General features: G+C 48.7%; 1 protein-coding gene across 1 annotated transcript in view; it reads right to left on the bottom strand.

The window, feature by feature from the left end:
• The window catches only part of LOC146789325 (ATP-dependent translocase ABCB1-like), a 1,722,143-nt gene that overhangs the window by 1,143,660 nt on the left and 557,578 nt on the right, over positions 1-20,905 (bottom strand). The window contains exon 9 of the mRNA XM_085631119.1: positions 635-759. Within this exon, the coding sequence (XP_085487245.1) occupies positions 635-759 (125 nt within the window). The remainder of the gene's footprint in view (positions 1-634; positions 760-20,905) is intronic.

Below are 20,905 nucleotides of genomic sequence, written 5' to 3'. Positions count from 1 at the left end.
TTCAGTTGCATGGGCGAGGTGTGTAGGTGTGTGATCCCAAGGTGCCTCTATAAAAAGCCTGATCTTCGATCATTAACTGATCAGGTATTGGCTTTGCGTCCAACTGTGCTGACGGGGATCAGAAGGACACTGACACCAGCGAGCAGGAGTGGCAATCATATGTGGCTCCAGCATCATTTCTAGGGCAGGACAGAGTTGCTGTGAAGCTACACGGCGTCATATATGGGGAAATCCATCCAGGGGTTATTTACACGGTGAGGAATATGCTGTGAGAGAATCCATCAGAAGCACTGCTCCTGAAGGTAAGTAACTTGTTTATCTGCTCTTTTTTTACATCTTTTTATTTGCTTTACCTCAATGCTACTAGTTTGGTACACAGTATGTTAGGTTCTATGTATTTTTCCCCTTTTATATTGTGGCTTTAACTGTATAGTTTTATTATTGTTATTTATATATTTCACCGTTATAATGCTGTTTTATGAAACCAATATTGTCTGAATTTTTGACTTATACAATGCACTACACCTCCCCACAGGCAACTGAAGCAACCGTATCATACCCTACAGAAGTTAATATAAGTAAATACAGTCCAAAATCTCACAAATACTGCAATTAGAGATTAATCAAACATTACCTTGAAACTGCTTTTTTCTGGCCATTAAAGGTAACAACTGTCCTTATTGCGGAGAGAATTTCTTCTGCTATTGAACCGGCTTTTGAATACGCAGATAATTCTTTGGCAGCCAACGATCCTAGGATCTGTTAAAGAGTCAATATGTGGAACTTTGTTATAACAAATGTTTATTCTGTTGCATTGGTTGTAAGTGTTGTATCTAGCTACATTATTCTTTTCTAATATAAGTTATGGTCTGAAGGAGACATTTTTAATTAATCTTTTAATTAGCACAGATTTTCAATCTGAAAATGTCAATTGAGATAAAGAAAAATACTTGAATTATACAATGTAGAACACATAAAATACAGCAATGGATCAATGTATTTGGAGTGACCAAAAGGTCTGTAGAGGAAATATGTAGGACATCATCTAGCCTGTGATCCTGTCGCAAAGAGAGAGTAGCAAATAGAAGGAAGGAGGCAGAAGCTATTAGTGGAGGACAGAGCAAAAAACCACCACCAATCCCTATGGAAGAAATCATTGAGTACATGTTGCAGCCAGAACGGGTCAGGAGTGTCTGATTGACACTTTTGTAACTGGATCAGGTGCTTCAGGTTGTTTATAATTTACTTTCAAAAACACATAACCCTTTTATAAAACATTTTAAATAATGGATAAAAGAAGTAAATGTCTTTGATTTAATGCATTACCAATTTAAAATATCTGCTAAGAACTTCCAACAACATTGATTAAAATATACGAGCGCTAAAAACAATGCATTATGGGTAAAAGTCAAAATAAACACATTGACTAATTTTGCAAAAGAATTAGACAATTTCGTTTGTAGGCTCAGGACCCAGCAAATAAATAGTGTTATTGGGTCATGCAGGTGTAACATAACCCTGAATTACAAAAATAAAACACTGTGGGGGTCATTACGATGATGCCATCGTAACGTATTTGGGACCGTCTGCATACTAGCCGGCCGTCCCACAGTACGAATTACAATGCAATCTCCACGAGGCGGTCGTATTGCCTGTTTTGCATTGCGGTGGGTTCTGCTGACTGCAGCACCACCACAATGCAAAAAAGGGACAATTTACATTTCCCTGCATACATGGCAGGCACCATGCAGTGCCTGCCACATGGTGCAGGGATATGAAGCAGGGCACCTTAGGTGCCCCCCAGGTCCCATGTTTGGGAGCCAGGGGACAAGGGGGGCCCGCTACAAGCCCCCAAACTCCCTTTCCGCCTGCCTGTTCATGGCGGGTTAACCCCCACGAACAGGCCGGCGGAAAGGGACATTGTAATCTCTATGGCAGTGCCTGGTAGGCAACGCCACCGTTTTAGGGATTCTGAGGCCCTCTGCCAAACCGGCGGGCCCAAGGAGCCCTTCAGATGCGTGGCGGTCAGAGTTTCTGACCGCCACAGAACCGCCTGCCATCCTAATGTATCGGGCGGGGAATGGTCTTCAGATGGCGAGGAGACTGTCACTGACAGCCTATCAGTGGCGGTCTCCTCACCATAGTAATGATCCCCTATATTAGTAACAATTTAACTTTGGGAACTTTAGATATATGATGTTCACTAACATTATATTACTACTTTCATTTTGTTTTAAATTACAACAACTCAATGTACTCCTACCACAAAAACACAATGAAGTAAAATATGCAGGCCATTTAATTAACATTACCACAAACACTGAAAATGGAACAAGTATCCATTAAAACACAGCTGCATTAGTAGTGCATACTACAGCTATTGCAAATTCTGCACAAAATGAACCATAAACCTTGCTTCCAGTTCCTATATTACATTTAAAAAAGAGGACCATAAACCCTACTGTTAGTTCTAGAATGCAAGACATCTGAGAAACATCACCTGCTCCTGCATAATTCAATGCAGTGCAGCAATCCATACTCAAAATACAATGATAGTTGCACAGGACAATATCAGAGTTGAGTCGAAGGGTTACTAAATTAGAAAGAACCATTTTTTAGGGCGATGAAGTAATGAGATTAAGCTTTGATGACTGAAATATGGCTGTTTAAGGTCTGGCCACACAAATGGTTGAACACCAAAAATCAAACAGGCACAAACAGAGATACAAGTACACTTGGCTGATCTGTGGTGTGGTTGGCTACAGTGATCTCAACCATGTGTAGGAAAACAGCTAACATAAAGGTGGAGTTAGTGTATGACAGTGGTGGTGTTGCAAAGAGTTCTTTCTGTACACGTTACAAACACACTTGAGGAAATGTAAACTGCTATTGCAGGAAATAAGCCTCCAAAGTCCGTTGGAATAACTGAGGAGAGCTCAAGTGTGAGCAGTGTTTCTATTTGTGAGCACATCAAGGAGTACTAGAAGCCATATGTGTGGAAGTTTGATTCAAAGACCAAGGGTCCTATTACGAGTTTGACAGTCCGTGGTGTCGGTCTCACCATGTCACATTTGGAAGCACTTGCAGTATCACAAGTATGGTGGTCAGAATGCCACTGAACCAGTGCAACAGCCGCAGATCAAGGATCCCACTGCGGTCTTTCAGCGGTCCGAGACACAATATGCTGGTGGTGCCGCATGGCACCGCCGAGCATATTTGAAGTTGCCTCACTTCCACCCTTTTGATGGTCGCTGCGACAAAAGAGCCCCATTGTGCCTCTTGGTCTGGGGGTGCATGCAGAGGGGCACATTTAGTGTCCCCAGTCAATATGCACACCAGTTCCTGCATGGTATGGCATGTATGCCACACCATGCAGGAAGGTGCAGGCAGCTCACTAAGAGTGGCGGTCTGCCTGTTAGACTCCTTAATGAGCCTGACAGACTGTCCCTCTCAGACCGTTGAAGGACTGTTGTAGGACCGCCCACCGCCAAACAAAGAGAAAACTCTTGAACTGATGGGCACTAGCATTACCAGTTTGACGATCCGACAACGGACCGTGAGTAGCACAGTCCGCTGTGGGACCACCATACTCAATATAAGGTCCCAAGTACTGGTCGTCAAAGGTGTACATAGTGAATCACGCTGAAAGGATGGTCACTTAACTACAAAGATATTATATCTTTATACTTGGGTTAACATGAAAGAACATATGTATAAAAAACTAAATTTGGCTACTTGTGAGATGTTGTCCATTCTCAACATAATCTTTAAATATACAGAGCAACGTGTACTTAATACATTTTATGTTATGTTTTTCTTTGCTTTACTAAAATATGTTTCATTTACATTAAAAATAGTTATTTGTGACATCATCACTCTATGCACATCCCTCTGCTGCTCTTGCACCATCAGATCCTAGAGGTGGCAAGCAAGGGGGAATATTTTCATTGTAGTCCTCAAAATTCTCACTTGCTGGGTCAATGGGTAAATTCCTACGCACTGCTACATTGTGCAGAACTGCACATGTGGCTATAATTTTGTAGCAAATTTTAGGGTCACACTCAACAACCCACTTTTATGCTGGCATCTGTATCTGTCCTTAGGTAGGCCAAATGCTCTCTTGATAATAATCCTTGCTTGTATGTGGGCACCATTGTATCTCCTTTGTCTAGGGGTTCTATGCTGAAAGTCGGAAGTCATAACCCATGATCTTAAAGAATATGCATTGTCACCTGAAAAGTAACAAAGCTGTTTACTTTTTTAGGAACAAATAACTTTACATGTGAGTTACAAATACCTAACAACCAACTAACTCCATACTGTCTTCTGGGTAGCTGCTCATATACTACACAGTGTCTAAATATGTGAAAGTTATGAGTGCTTCCAGGGTATCGTGCAACTAGATCTGTATCAGAAATTTTTCAATACATTCAACTTATGTGTTTAAAATGCTGTGCTTTTTTCTGTTTATCGTAAACATACTCTGCGTCAGAGTGTAGGCAAATTAAAAAATATATGTACTAACTACACATCTAAGCACTTCTGGGAAATGGGTGACACCATAGAACTGGATTTTAGTTTTTGTTCGACTGTGCAGGGGTACTTGGAAATGAAATGTAGGCATGTATTCAAGATAACACTGCCACTAAAATTTTTGAAAATCCTGCATAATGCACTGTCCCTCCTACAAATGCCACAAATCATGGATAGCTGGTGTTTGGATAGAATGTTGGGAAAAATATTGTGACACAAAAATATAGTCTGAAGAATATCAGGATTTCAGGAATATCATCAACAGGAATATCGAATGTAAAATACAGTTTTTAGTGTTGCATGTAATATCGTTTGTAAGTGTAAATTAGTATGTAAATTATTGTAGTGTGTTTGTATATGTTCATTGATTTTTCAATTTTATTTTTGGTAAGATAGTTTATTAGTTAATAGATTGTTGAAATTTGTATTTTTAGTTGCATAAATGTATATAAATAATGATTTTATACTTTTTTTAGGAGTGGGATATGGGGTTTTTAATGGATAAGAGTAGGGAGATTTTTAAAAATTGCATATTTTTACGTTACATTTATGGTAATAATTTTAATGATGAGCACATTAATATGTTAAATTTGTTAAATTGATTTTGTTACATTAATGTTTTTAATACATTTTAATTTCATATTAATTAAATATATATAGCTGCATTGCATTTTATTATTCTTAATATAAAAATCTTTTGCATTATTTAAATAATTACACAAATAAAAACATTTAAAATGTATTTAAATAAAGTAACATAATTAGATAATATTTACATATAAATATTTATAATTTAAAAATATTTCCAGGAAATAATTTTTAATCAAGAAAGTATTTTAAGTTTATTTTGGTATTTTAATACCTTTAATAAATGTTAATTTGATATTAAATAACATATGTATTAATAATATTCAATTTTAAACCCAAAAAATAAATAGATAAAATGTAACATATTAAAAAAATGTATAAATAAAACATATTTAACAATGTATTATAGTTTTTTTGAAAGATATTTTTAAATAATACAACTATTTTAAATGTATTTTGTTTAAATTAAGATTATATTATTTAATTTTTCTAAATAAGATTTTTTTATGATTGTTAATTCTGGATTATATTTTTTTATGGTATAATGTTTAGGAATGGTAGTAAATATTTAAATAATTGTATTAATTATTAATTGCAATAAAATATGTAATCTATCTTTTTTTTAATAAGTACATATAGGGTTGTGTTTTTAGAATAAGGGGCTTATTTTGAAGTCAGGTGGAATTGCTTCTGCCCGACACCGACTCAGTCCTGAGACCGGCAGACACTCGGTCAGCGGTCCCGACCGACTCATTTCAATGCGACCGAACACTGTTCGGTCGCATGCTGCCTTTCCTCAACGGGAGCTTATGCTACGGCTGTAAACCGGTTATAACAGAAGCTCCCATTGAGGAAAGAGAGGTGCAGTTCATCCCAGCACCCCGTGGTAGGCACCACAAGATACAGGGATCAACAAGGCCTCTAACTGGGGGCAGTGCACCAAAGGGGGCTCTGCTGTGGGCTCCTAAGCACGCTTTCCAACATGGTTTCCATGACAGACAGTCCAGCATTGAAAGCATGTCGGAAACCGTGCATCATACTCTCAAGGGCGAATGACCCGTCCTTGAGATTACAGGACGGCTTCCGACCAGCCGACGGGAAGCCAGCCAGAATGATTGCTGGTTTCCTTTCTGACCGCCTCCCTCACAATGAGACGGTCATAAAGGAAACTGCACGGCCAATTACGATGTGGCCCTGAAGGTTCCGACCGCAGGTCTGAGCCTTTATGGGCTGCATCGTCACTGGCCCCTAAATGTTATAGCATTTTGTAGTTCAAAAATTGTCTGTGAGTATGGAGTATTAACGGTGTATCTAAAATATTTAATTTGTATTGCTTTCTTTAAAATGTTTTGGATTGAAATGTATATAGTAAATTTCACCTCTGTAGTTTCTAACACCTTCTTTAAATATCCTTATATTGGAGTGAAAATAGGAAATGTAACACTTTTATTGTCAAACATCTTCCCCAAGTATGGTTACATTGGAGTGGGAATAAGTATCTAACACTTTGCTCCAATGGTTAGACTGGAGTTGGAATAGTCAATGTCAGCACTTTAGTGTCCACCACCTTCCCCAATATGGTTAGACTGGAGTGGGAATAGTAAATATCGCACCTTTAGTGTCCAACAACCTTACCCAATATGGTTAGATTGGAGTGGGAATAGTAAATGTCACTTCTTTAGTGCCCAACACCTTCCCCCCAGTATGGTTAGATTGGAGTGGGAATAGTAAATATCACCCCTTTAGTGTCCAGCACCTTCCCAACTATGGTTTAATTAGAGTGGGAATAGTAAATGTCACCATTTAGGGCCTGATTCCGATCTCGTTGGGAAAGCCCTACTGCCTACTTGGTCCCATAGAGCTTTCCGAACGACTGAGTACGATGCAAGTACGCGCTGATGGACTTGAGTCACTCTGAGTCCCGTTGACATCTATGGGAGCCTGATGTACATTGCGTACATCGGCTTCCATTCAGAAAAAAGGTCTGTCACGGAAAAGGGCCCCCCCTGTGGCAGGGACACCTCAGTGCCCTCTGGATGTGTCAGGGGGGGCCTTGGGTCCCCCACTGTGACGGACTCGTAAGGCTACGGGTGAAGGGGGCCCGCTACGGCCCCCAGAAGTCCATTTCCCAAAGCTTTTTCGAGTCTGAGGCTCCAAGTCGATCCGGCTGCTCGACGCGCGCATCGTACTTGGTCACTTGGAAATCGGACCCATTGTGCTGTATGAGTCGGCCATGTTGTAGTCGTCCGGAGGGCTTCACTGATGGGTATGAGTCGTTCAGAGCGTGAGTCGATATATTCACATCATACTTGCTCGCTCGTACGGCGGGTACGAGTCAGTCGAAATCGCACGCGTGACTCAGATTCGCTCCTAATGGATGCCGTCATGAGCCCTACGAGCGAGATCGGAATCAGGACCTTTGAGTCCAAAAAGAACGATTGATGGACAGAATGTTGAACAATTCACCCCAGTGCAGGGATCTGTGCCTAAATACATCATATTTTGCTCCCCATGCTATTCCAGTTTAAACCCAGCCATGTGCAAATCAGTCTTGACCCTGTTCCCCATGGGAACAGTCCAGCCCAACTGCAAGGCCAGGTCCTCCCTGGACCGGAAATAAGCATCCTGGGACCGGTTTCTAGGTTTTACCCCTCATCAGCCAGGCTAGCTTGAGTCCAGTGCATGGAGAGTGCAGGACCCACATCTGGGAATATTCGTCCCACTCAGGGTGACAAATGCAAAAAGAACAATTGAGGGACAGAATGCTGAACGATGTCAAACATTCACCCCAGTAGAGAGATTTGGGCCTACTTCCATTGTTTTTTTGCTCCCCATGCAATTCCAGTTTAAACCCAGCCATATGCAAATCAGCCGAGTGTGAAGCTGGGCATGTCCTCTGCTGCTGATTGGCAGCATGGATGAGTTAGTAACTGCGAGACATACGCACGTCTTCCCGCACCTATTCAGCTGCTACGTGTTAAATAGCCAGGGATTGCACAGGCCTCCAGTCTCAAAAGGAGCATTGGGTTGGCCTCCTCCATCCAATCCTGATGCATGAGAGCAGCTGCAGGATTGGTAAGGTTTGTGTTGCATGAACCAGAGGGCTGATTACGATGTTGGGCGGAAAGCCTCCTCCCGACAGTCAGAATCTCCTAGACCATGGGCCAGATTCTGATGCGGTTAGGCCATCATTCCGACCAAATCAGTTTGGGAATGGTTTCCGATCGACTCGGATCGGGAGAGTCCGACCGACCGAGTGTGATGCATCCGGATGCTTCCAGATACGATTTGGTTGAACTCCCATTGACTTCAATGGGAACCTATATTCCAACTGAATGCATAGGCTCCCATTGGAGCAAAGGAGGCTGGGGAAAATCAGGCACCCTGTGGCAGCACCCCCTGGTGACTTCCACACTGTGCAATGCTAGACAGATTGGGAAGGCTCCGGGTGCAGGGGGGCCTGCTACGGGCCCCCAAAGTCTGATTCTGACTGCCAATTCGAGCCAGGTGGCACGATTCGGAAAGGCTGTCTGAATCCAGCATCGTAATCGGTCATTCCCAAACGCAGCCTGTAGAGACGTATAATTCTGCTCCGTACGGCTCGGTCATTCTGAATGCCGTCGGGTTCAGCTTGGGATATTCCTAACGCCTAACTCACATCATACTCGGTCGGTCAGAAACCTTTCAGATTCGGTCAGAATCCGACCGACCGATTACAATGTTCACGGTCAGATTGTAAACCGCACAGTGTTTCCGAATCGGTTCCGACCAGCTCTCAGAGATTATGTGTCGGTTGGATCCACATCGTACAGCTCTACAGATTGCATTTCCGACCGAGCGATTACGATGTCGGTTTCCAACAGCCTTTCAGAGTCACCTTTCTGACAAGAAAAGAAGCTTTTCTGAAAGGGATATTTGAGGCTTCTAGCAGGGCCCCCTCCATCCTGCGGCCTCCGGTGGGGGCCATGGGGGAACCTAAGGGACCCCCGTGTAAAACCCTGCAATGTGTGGCAGGCACCATCGATCAGGGGGAACCGCAGACCGAGAGTAGGTCGGTCCCGATTCCGAGTTGGTGTTGGGAGGTGGAAACTCCGAATGACATCGTAATGAGGCCCCAGATGTTTCAGCAGACCTCGACCAGACTCAGACTGGAGCCTCAGAAGTAGAATCGGCGTTGCAAAAAAGGCAAAAATTATAGCGAAACTCTGAGGTTTGCTTCAGAATTCCGTCTGTTTATTAATTTTCAATCCGTCTTTTAAAAGCCTTATGCATGTTAGTCTACACTTTCTGCTGCCAGGGCAAAACTATACTGCACCTATGCAAAGGTTATGGGCCAGAGACGATGCTAGCAGCACTGTTTAAGAGTACCGAGACATATGGAGCTGTGCTATATGAGTCTGTAAAAGCATTCTTTCATTCCTGCACAATGCAGTTTTAGAAGCACCAGTGCTCAGAGCTTGAGGAGGTCTGGACTGTGTGGAGCACAGCACCGAATAGTACGGAAGCAGGGGCTTTTGAGATGGTCACCCGCAGATTCATTCACCCCGTCACTTTTCAAGTCCATCAGCTGCCACTGCAAATAACCTATTATTTTGTCAATAACTATATCTAATTGTAACATGTATTCAAACTTTAGATACCCTGTTTTTATGACCAATCTCTATAAGATTCTTGCAAATAGTATAATGTTAAACAAATTAATACTGATACATTTCATTGGCAATAGTAATTGGTAGCTATATCTCAATTTAGAAATCAAAAAACTGCTGACATTTTCTACCCCCTCTGAACATGTGCACAGTGTCAGAGGGTGAACAGGTGGGGGCTGAGGAGGTTGGGTGGAGGTGCAATGGGTTACAGCAGAGTTACTGCTTCCCTGTGCTGCTGAAGCTGAGCTATGTTGTTGCTGTAGCCCACAGGCCCTGCGGCAGTGATGACAAGTCTGGTGTACTAATATGGAGCCAGATGACTGAATTATTCTGTTAGTTATAGGCCGATTGTCATCATATTATGAACAGGCTATTTAAAATCTGGTTATTCTATGCATTACGTCAAAGCAAAGCGTGTGTTCTACTGCTGTGATGAAACAATGTTCCTATGCTGAGACTAGTAAACATGAAACAAAAATAAAGCAAAATACTTTCTTCATCTAACATGACAAGCAACTTTAAAAAAAAAAAAAAAGCACACCTCTAGGAAACCCTTTTTAACTGGATAGAATTGTACTATTATGGTGCCGATCACGATCCTGTAAAAACCGGGTACGAACCGTCGGACGGAGAAAATTCTCCGTCCGACGCGTACCCGGTCGTCAAAATGTACAAACATGGAATTACGATTCGCACGGAAACACCATTTCCGTACGAATCGTACAAAACCCCGACCGACAAAAATAAACATACAAATGCGATCCGGGAAAGCGCCGACGTGACGTCGGGACGCACGCAGCCTGCCATTCACGAACCAGGAATTACGATTCGCACCGACGTCATCCCGCACGGTAAATATTTTCCGGCTGCCAAAAACTGCTGGGAAATCAGGACGACGTGAACAAGGAGTACCTGTACGCGACGGACAGACATGGACCCGAACCTACGTGTCATCCCGGCCCTCATAGCAGTCGACCTCCTCTACAGGTTCCGACGCAGACGCCGCAGAAGGTCAGAACAACTAAGGGAGGGGGGGAAAGGGGGGGGGCAGGACCAGGGGCAGGCCACAAAACCACCACCAATGTCACACAGCACACATGCCCTGGACATACCTGACCCCCAGGCCCTGGTCACCACGAGGGGGTGGGGGCGTGTCCAGCAAAGCCAGCGTCCGCCACAAAGGAAGTGCCTGACGACGCGAACCGGCAACACAACTATACAGGTACGTCCCGTACCCACGCCTTAAGAGCGTGGGTACAAGTCGTACCACGCCCACACCTACGTCACCCCAACAATGGCAGGACGGCTGTACCCACGTGGCAAAGGCCTGGGTACAGGTCGCACAAGCATCACATAGCGTGGGTACGGATATGTACAGACCGTACCCCCACCACCGTATGCATGGAGCGTACCCCCAACCCCAACAGTGTAAGTATGACCCGTACCCTCACCCGCGTACGTATACGTCCCACCCCAACAGTGTAAGTACGACCCGTACCCTCACCCGCGTACGTATGGAGCGTACCCCCCACCCCAACAGTGTAAGTATGACCCGTACCCTCACACGCGTACGTATGGAGCGTACCCCCACCCCAACAGTGTAAGTACGACCCGTACCCTCACACGCGTACATATACGTCCCACCCCAACAGTGGAAGTACGACCCGTACCCTCACCCGCGTACGTATGGAGCGTACCCCCCACCCCAACAGTGTAAGTACCACCCATACCCTCACCCGCGTACGTATGGAGCGTACCCCCCACCCCAACAGTGTAAGTATGACCCGTACCCTCACCCGCGTACGTATGGAGCGTACCCCCACCCCAACAGTGTAAGTACGACCCGTACCCTCACACGCGTACGTATGGAGCATACCCCCACCCCAACAGTGTAAGTACGACCCGTACCCTCACACGCGTACGTATACGTCCCACCCCAACAGTGGAAGTACGAACCGTACCCTCACCCGCGTACGTATGGAGTGTACCCCCCACCCCAACAGTGTAAGTACGACCCGTACCCTCACCCGCGTACGTATGGAGCGTACCCCCACCCCAACAGTGTAAGTATGACCCGTACCCTCACACGCGTACGTAAGGAGCGTACCCCCACCCCAACAGTGTAAGTACGACCCGTACCCTCACCCGCGTACGTATGGAGCGTACCCCCACCCCAACAGTGTAAGTACGACCCGTACCCTCACCTGCGTACATATGGAGCGTACCCCCCACCCCAACAGTGTAAGTACGACCCGTACCCTCACCCGCGTATGCATGGAGCGTACCCCAACAGTGTAAGTACGACCCGTACCCCCACCTCGTATGCATGGAGCGTACCCCTACCCCAACAGTGCATGTACATACCGTACCACCACCCCAACAGTGTAAGTACGACCCGTACCCCACCCGCGTACGTATGGAGCGTACTCCCACCCCAACAGTGTAAGTACGACCCGTACCCCCATGGAGCGAACGCACACACGTGTATGTACTAAGCGTACATATTGTTAAATAGGAGGGGTGAGTGCCTATCACTCCCAGCAGTGCCCAGAGTCAGGAGGGGTGTGTGCAGAGTCCTCCCAGCAGTGCCCAGAGTCAGGAGGGGTGGGTGCCTATCACTCCCAGCAGTGCCCAGAGTCAGGAGGGGTGGGTGCCTATCACTCACAGCAGTGCCCATGGAACGCAAAGGGTGCAGTAGCCACAGATACCATGCCCACAAATTTCAGTCAGGTGCACAAAGACCCTGCAGTACATGTACCACATGTGTGTGAGGCTGGGAGTATACGCATGCATAGCGCAGAAAAGAAAACATGTACACATGAAGTCATGTCAATAGTCCACATACACAAGTACAATGACTACCAAGAATGCCACGAATGATGCAGGTGGAGACATCGCTCAGCATGCATGTGCAAAGTAGAAGGAGTCCGTCACACACCCAGCTAATGTACACACAGCTCAGCGCTAAATATTGGGAACACCCTGCAGGGGAGAGTCAGGGTACACAGAGGAAGGAATACACCTTTGGACAATTTCACCATGCAGCAACTGCTTACATGAACACAGAAACCTAGCTAACACCGTGTGATGGCACACAGATCCCAGGGTCCCCCCTATGACCAGCACACTACTACATTTCCCACACACCCAACACATGATCACCACCCAAAATCATGTAGCAGCCCCACCAACAGCAATATCAGAAAAGCAGTAGTGTTCAAAGGAAACAAAAATGGCTTTAATCAGCATGATCAAAAATTGTTTGTTCGTAGAAAGTTCAATATTTACAAAGCCCATAGGGCAGTCCAGAAGTCACAGCTGGATGGGGGACACAGTGGGATGCGTGTCCCCTAGCTTGCCTGCACAGTTACATTCCGTCGTCTTCCACAGGGGTGAGGGCATCATGTGGGGGGGAAGAAACAGGCACCGCAGGGACAGGAGGGTGAAGGGTAGGCCTCGTGGGTGCAGGGATGGAGGACTCCACCACAGGGGGTGGGGCATGGCCAAAGGCGGAGGCCAGGATCTCGCTGCACACCTTAGCAAGGTCCTCCAGGGAATCCCCTGCACCCGAAGGAACCACAGGCCCCAAGGAGGGGGGGGGGTCAGAGGGATGGGTCGCAGCGCCACTGGGGGAGGGTGTAGACAGCGGGGGGGGAATCAACCACCCTGACCGAGGACTTCCTTGACCGCTTGCGTGGTGGTGTCACTGTGGGGCTCAGGGACAGAGCGGCCATGAAGGAGTCTTTGGGGGAGATGTGGCCAGGAGAGCTGAGGCGAGGGGATTTGGAGGGAGTGGATTGGGTGGAATGCGGACTCCCACTCTGGCTGCGTGTCACACATTTGCCCCCCGACCCAGTGGGTGTGCCTACTTCACCCTGTGTGTGCGTGTCTGGAGGTGTGCGGTGGACCTTCCCTGCTGGTGTGGTGCCTGTGTGTGTTGTGGTGGGTGCATGCTGACGTCTGGGTGTACGTGGGACAGGCATGGGAGTGGGAAGTGTAGATGGGGCAGGGGTAGGGGGTGGGACGTAGCGCTGCAGGAGACCCACTGCTGAAGTCAGTGTCGAGTCTATCGACCTCAGCAAGCTGCGTTGGTCAGCCTGCGATGAATGAATGCCCTCCAAGTATGCCTCCATGTTGTGCAGCACTTGGCTGTGGCCATGGAGGACATTAAGGATCGCAGCCTGACCAACCTGCAACTGCCGCTGGATGTCCACAGACTCGGCATTGGCGGCAGCAGTGGAGACAGGGGCAGGGGGTGCGGTGCCTGGCAGGAAGGAGACATGTGGTGACCGGGCACGTTGGGAAGGGACACGAGCAAGTGGGAGGTGGCTGATGGCAATGGAGGGGGTGGGGTGAGATGTAGTGCCGCTGTCAGCTGCTGGTGCAGCCGCCGCCCACTCGGAGAGATCATCCTCAGACCCGTCAGCTTCATACTCTGTTGTGCCAGTCGACAGGTCCCCGGCTTCACTCTCCTCCGTCTCAGTCCCACTTGATGTGCCAGCCCCGATGTCACCGCTGGCACTGGTGCTCGGTCCCTCTGCTCCGTCTGTGCCCATGTCTCCCTCCGTGTCCCCCGACGATACTGTGGGCAGGGTGAAGAGACAGAAATTAATCATACACCTGTATACATATGTCACATGAGTCCAATCTACATAGGTCACAGTGCATAGCCTGAAACAAAAGAAGAGTTACATCTACAAAACAAGGTACATATGTAGGGCATGCAAGACACAGTTGTTAGACCCACCATGCCACCGAAAAACTATGGAGAGCATGACACAATAGCAAATGAGATGGAATGGAATTTTGACTGAGGAGCAAGGCCCTGGGGACAATCCAGCACTGCATCTGCACCACACAGCGTGGCAGGAAATAGGGATGAGCAGGGACCATATCCAGGAACAAGAGGCACATGCAGCATAGGTTATACTGAAAACATGCCCACCATGACTGGCCCACTGCACCTTGAGTGCATGTCCAGACAAACATCAAACACTGGCCAGTCCTAGCAAGGAGATATCAGGTTGTGACATGAAGGCCATGCCCGCACCACCCACCCCCTACATGAGACTATTATTTGGAGACACAGGAAGCACTTACATCCCTTAGTCTGGGTGAAATACACATGGGATGCAACAAATCAAGGTTGCACACAAAATACCCAAGGTGCGCCTGTCCAAATAATCATGTACAAATGGGCATCATCAGATGATTGTAACAAGACACACAGGCAATGTCCACCGTGAGTATGAACAAGGAAAATCAGGTCAGGCTGTACAGTGGACACTTGTACTACATTTCACGTCAATATACATTTGGCCAGGGGACAATGGCACAGAGCACAACCTATGCTGTAGAGACAGAGATTGTCGACATATTCGGATTACACACCTGATACCTAGGAAAATATGCCCCTGGGGACAGTAGTGGCCACACAACTCCATGCTCCTGAATGGGAATGACTGCAACACACGCTACCATCCCCGCACTATGCGTACCGCACACTCATGCACATCATGTCACAGGCCACCACATAGGACATGCGTGCTGTAAGGCCTCACACTTGAGAGACTAACTCCCATGTCTGGACTCAGCATTAGTGCCAACTGACATGGAACCCACAAGACCAGAACTGGACAGGGCACAGGCAAGGTCCCAAAACCTGTTACACACCACCCCCACACATGATGCTGCAGGCATTGTACACGTGGAGAAGGTGCCAGGCTACATAACCTTGTGACGGAGTGACTTCACACAGACCAGGGAACACATTGCAAGGAGGGGAAGGGAGGCAGGAGAGCACTGCAATACTGTGGGTAACAGGATCTGCACAGCACCATTAAACCCTGGCAGTGCATCCATGGAACAGTGCACTTACAAATGCTGGTGAAACACAACAAACACACATGTACCTACCCCCTTCCTGCTGCTGCATCTCCTGTAAGCGCCTGTCCAAGTCTGGAAATACCACCGCCAGCACACGCTTGTGGATGTGGGAGAGACGGCGGCGCCCGCGGTTCTTATGGCTCTCAGGTGAGTCCCCCAGCAGGACCCGTGCGATCCTCCACGTCCAGCACCGGATATCCTGCCAGCGTTTCCTCACCTGGGACAGGCGCCGCTTCCGACCATCCGCACTCCTCACGGCACTGACGGCGGTCAGCCAGATCTGCTCCTTGGCAGAGGCGCCTACCTGTGAGGATGAACAAGTGACACTACATCAATACACCTGCAACATGTCACAGAGACACATATGAGAACAAATTAGCTGGTTACAACAAGGCATGACATGCAGCCAACGCATTGCACCTTTGCCATAGGGACATACTCCTCTGGGGAAGGGCAAAAGCAGTACGTGCCAGTGAAAGTATACAGGTGGAATGAGGGCAAAGACACAATCAATTATAAAGGCTCACACTGTGCATCACACTCACCCCTCCTGACTCTGGGCACTGCTGGGAGGACTCTGCACACACCCCTCCTGACTCTGGGCACTGCTGGGAGGACTCTGCACCCACCCCTCCTGTCTCTGGGCACTGCTGGGAGTGATAGGCACCCACCCCTCCTGTCTCTGGGCACTGCTGGGAGGACTCTGCACACACCCCTCCTGACTCTGGGCACTGCTGGGAGGACTCTGCACCCACCCCTCCTGTCTCTGGGCACTGCTGGGAGTGATAGGCACCCACCCCTCCTGTCTCTGGGCACTGCTGGGAGTGATAGGCACCCACCCCTCCTGTCTCTGGGCACTGCTGGGAGGACTCTGCACCCACCCCTCCTGTGTCTGGGCACTGCTGGGAGGACTCTGCACCCACCCCTCCTGTGTCTGGGCACTGCTGGGAGGACTCTGCACCCACCCCTCCTGTGTCTGGGCACTGCTGGGAGGACTCTGCACCCACCCCTCCTGTCTCTGGGAACTGCTGGGAGGACTCTGCACCCACCCCTCCTGCCTCTGGGCACTGCTGGGAGGACTCTGCACCCACCCCTCCTGTCTCTGGGCACTGCTGGGAGTGATAGGCACCCACCCCTCCTGTCTCTGGGCACTGCTAGGAGGACTCTGCACCCACCCCTCCTGCCTCCGGGCACTGCTGGGAGGACTCTGCACACACCCCTCCTGACTCTGGGCACTGCTGGGAGGACTCTGCACCCACCCCTCCTGTCTCTGGGCACTGCTGGGAGGACTCTGCACACACCCCTCCTGACTCTGGGCACTGCTGGGAGGACTCTGCACACACCCCTCCTGACTCTGGGCACTGCTGGGAGACATCAGGCATTCCCCCCCCCTGGGACCCCCCTACAGTACATAGCATGTGTGTCACACCTGGACACAATGGCAGAAGTCACAGTCACAAAAAAGGGACACAGTCTGTGCTAGTAGCCTCTGCACTTACCTGATACCCTGGTCGCCCATACAGCAGGGGGTACTGTGGGAGGATCACATCCAGCAATGCCAGGTTCTCCTCCAGGGTGAATGGCTGTGACCTCTCCACAGACCTTGACATGGTTCCAGGGAATCAGGAGCAGCAGCAGTGTGGTAGAATCGAAATATGTGCAGGCAAGTGATCCCTCATGGGGCCTGGCTGCCTTATATCTGCCTTGCTGGCCTGTTTCATGCACAGGAGTACAGAGTGATTGGTCACTCACCTTTGCATCCTATGTTTCCTCCAATCCCTTCAAACCTAGAACAGTCAGTGGGTTCTTATTGTGTTTTTTTTCTTCAGCATGATGACAACCCCACAAACACATTGCAACAAAGTAGATTCATTCCAACTGACTTCTGCTGTGCACCTTCCAGAACAAATTCAAACTTAAAACTTGGTCTCCATGACAACCAGCATGCATGTAGGCCTTAATACTTGTCCCTCATGTGTCCCCTATGTAAAATTGAGCTTCACCCACAGGTACGGTGCGTTCCGGGCCCCTAGGGCACCCCAAATGCATAGCAACGGCCCGTACAGGCGTGCGTACGTTCACTATCACCATGGGTGTCCTCGCGTATGCGTACTCGCAGTGGTACGGCCCGTACACACGCCTGTACGCTCACTATCACTATGGGTGTCCTCGCGTATGCATACTCGTAGTGGTGCGGCCCGTACACGCGTGCGTACGTTCACTATCACCATGGGTGTCCTCGCGTATGCGTACTCGTAGTGGTACGGCCCGTACACGCGTGCGTACGTTCACTATCACCATGGGTGTCCTCGCGTATGCGTACTCGCAGTGGTACGGCCCGTACACACGCCTGTACGCTCACTATCACTATGGGTGTCCTCGCGTATGCGTACTCGTAGTGGTACGGCCCGTACACGCGTGCGTACGTTCACTATCACCATGGGTGTCCTCGCGTATGCGGACTCGTAGTGGTACGGCCCGTACACGCGTGCGTACGTTCACTATCACCATGGGTGTCCTCGCGTATGCGTACTCGCAGTGGTACGGCCCGTACACACGCCTGTACGCTCACTATCACTATGGGTGTCCTCGCGTATGCGTACTCGTAGTGGTACAGCCCGTACACGCGTGCGTACGTTCACTATCACCATGGGTGACCTCGCGTATGCGTACTCGTAGGGGTACGGCCCGTACACGCGTGCGTACGTTCACTATCACCATGGGTGTCCCCGCGTATGCGTACTCGTAGTGGTACGGCCCGTACACACGTGCGTACGTTCACTATCACCATGAGTGTCCTCGCGTATGCATACTCGTACTGGTACGGCCCGTACATGCATGCATACGTTCACTATCACTATGGGTGTCCTCGCGTATGCGTACTCGTACTGGTACGGACCGTACACACGCCTGTACGTTCACTATCACTATGGGTGTCCTCGCGTATGCGTACTCGTAGTGATAGTGTGCGTACAGGCGTGTGTACGGGCCGTACCACTGCGAGTACGCATACGCGAGGACACCCATGGTGATAGTGAACGTACGCACGCCTGTACTGGCCGTACCACTATGGGTTTTCTTGCGTATGCGTACTTACTGACCGTACACATGCCTGTACACTCACCATCACTATGGGTACACATACGGCAGCACTCCCATAGTGATATGGGAACGTACACAGGCCCTCTTAGCAGCAGTACGGTGGTTTTCACACATCACAGTAGTGACAGGCAGCACACAGGAAGGAATAGGGCTGACATACTTGTCCATGGATGGACATCAAGGCATTGTCTGGGCAGTACTACATGTGTGGGGCACAGGTGTGACAGGCTGTGATGTGGCACATTACTCCTGAGTCGAGAAGGCACCAGATGTATGATGAGATGTGTACAGATGTAATGTGTGACGGTGCAATGTGTGCCAGGCATGCCCTTGACTCCTTTGACATGTGTGCATGTCGTACTGCACACTTGGGATGAGCGTCACTGGCATGGCACGGACACCAACACACGGAAGGGTCCCCTGATGCCCGGTACAGGGGTTACCACACCTGACATGTCACTACCCACGGTGCACGATGTGACTATGTCATGTATGTGTGGGGGGTTCCCATTAGGTTGATGTTGGAGCACCCTCAAAAGCTGCAGCTGTTGCAGCAACCAACATGTGTCTGTGTGTAGATTGACATTGCACACTGTTCCGCACACCATGCCACATGTGGTATCGGATGTGAGGTGCGTATGTATGCATGGGACACGGAGTAGCGTAACAAGGACATGTCTGCATCCTCTCTATGAATGTGTGGTGAGTCATGACATGTACACCTTCATGGCAAGGTGTGTGGGCTGTCCTAGTGTAATGTCATGTGACCTGTGGCTCTAGTGTTCCGCTACCAGTCTCTGCAATCGACATCCTACTTCTGCTGATGTGTGGATGTATGTCACTCCTGTGTTGCGTCTGGCTGTTCACTTGCACTGGGACACAGCTAATCCCATGCCATGGCATGTGGAGGTTCACAATCTCCGTGTGTAGCTGGGTCTTGGTAGGAGTGTCACCTGCCAGCCATACGTGTCCAGGGCATGTGGCACATACCTGACTCCGTATGTAGCATATGTGTATAGACAGATTAACATGTGCTCAGTACAAATTAATTGTTGTTGTGGTGCACTCACTCTTCCTTGTCACTTCCAAATTACTGCAGAGCGCCGCCTCTTCCCCGACCAATTCCGGACTTGGCTGCCATGCGGGAGAATGACTGTATACGGTGCTACCGCTTCCCCCAACGGTTGATTCTGGCTTTGACGGCGAGACTGGCACCACACCTGCAACCGCTGCACAGGTATCCTACGGCACTGACACCCAAGCTGAAGGTAATGGCAGCCCTACATTTTCTAGCCACGGGTACCTTTCAAAATACCATAGCTCATGTTGGTGGCATGTCCCAGAGCATGTTCTGCCATGTGCTGCATGATTTCTTAGAGGCCATGTTGATTCACCTGGATGACTTCATCCATTTTCCTACCCCTGAAATGTTGACTGGGGTCAAGCGTGGATTCTATGCCCTGGGAGGGATGCCCCATGTCATTGGGTCCATAGATGGGACACATGTTGCTTTGGTACCACCACAGGCACAGGAGGTAGCGTACCGGAATCGCAAGCACTACCACTCCATCAATGCCCTTGTGGTGTGTCTGTCCAACATGGTGATTTCACATGTCTGTGCTCGTTTTCCAGGATCAGCACACAATGCCTACATCATGAGGCGTAGCAGGGTGCCTAAAATGATGACGCAGCTGCGCAACGAACGAGCATGTGTCGTTGGTGGGTACAGTCTGTCTGTCCTGTATTTTGCATAGACTTCCAGCACGACCGCTTCTCCTGTCCTGCTTATGTCCATGTGGTTTCCATGTAGGGGACGCTGGCTATCCCAACATGCCATGGCTGATCACACCTCTCCGCAACCCCATCACACCGGCCCAGGTCCGCTACAACACCGCCCATGGCCGGACAAGGCGAGTGATAGAGAGGACGTTTGGCCTCCTGAAGAGCCGATTCAGGTGCCTACACAAGACCAGCGGCGCACTCCCATATGCCCCGGCGAAGGTCTGCAAAATCTTCATGGTCTGCTGCATGCTGCACAACATGGCAGTTGAGAAAGCTGTGCCACTCATCCTGGATCAAGATGATGAGGACCATCGACCCGTGGAGGACGAAGGGCTTGGCAATGGGGCTAGTGATGTGGAGGATGT

This window comes from Triturus cristatus, chromosome 10 (assembly GCF_964204655.1).
Source record: "Triturus cristatus chromosome 10, aTriCri1.1, whole genome shotgun sequence".
Classification (NCBI taxonomy): Eukaryota; Metazoa; Chordata; class Amphibia; order Caudata; family Salamandridae; genus Triturus; species Triturus cristatus.
This window is presented reverse-complemented; position numbering and strand designations above follow the sequence as displayed.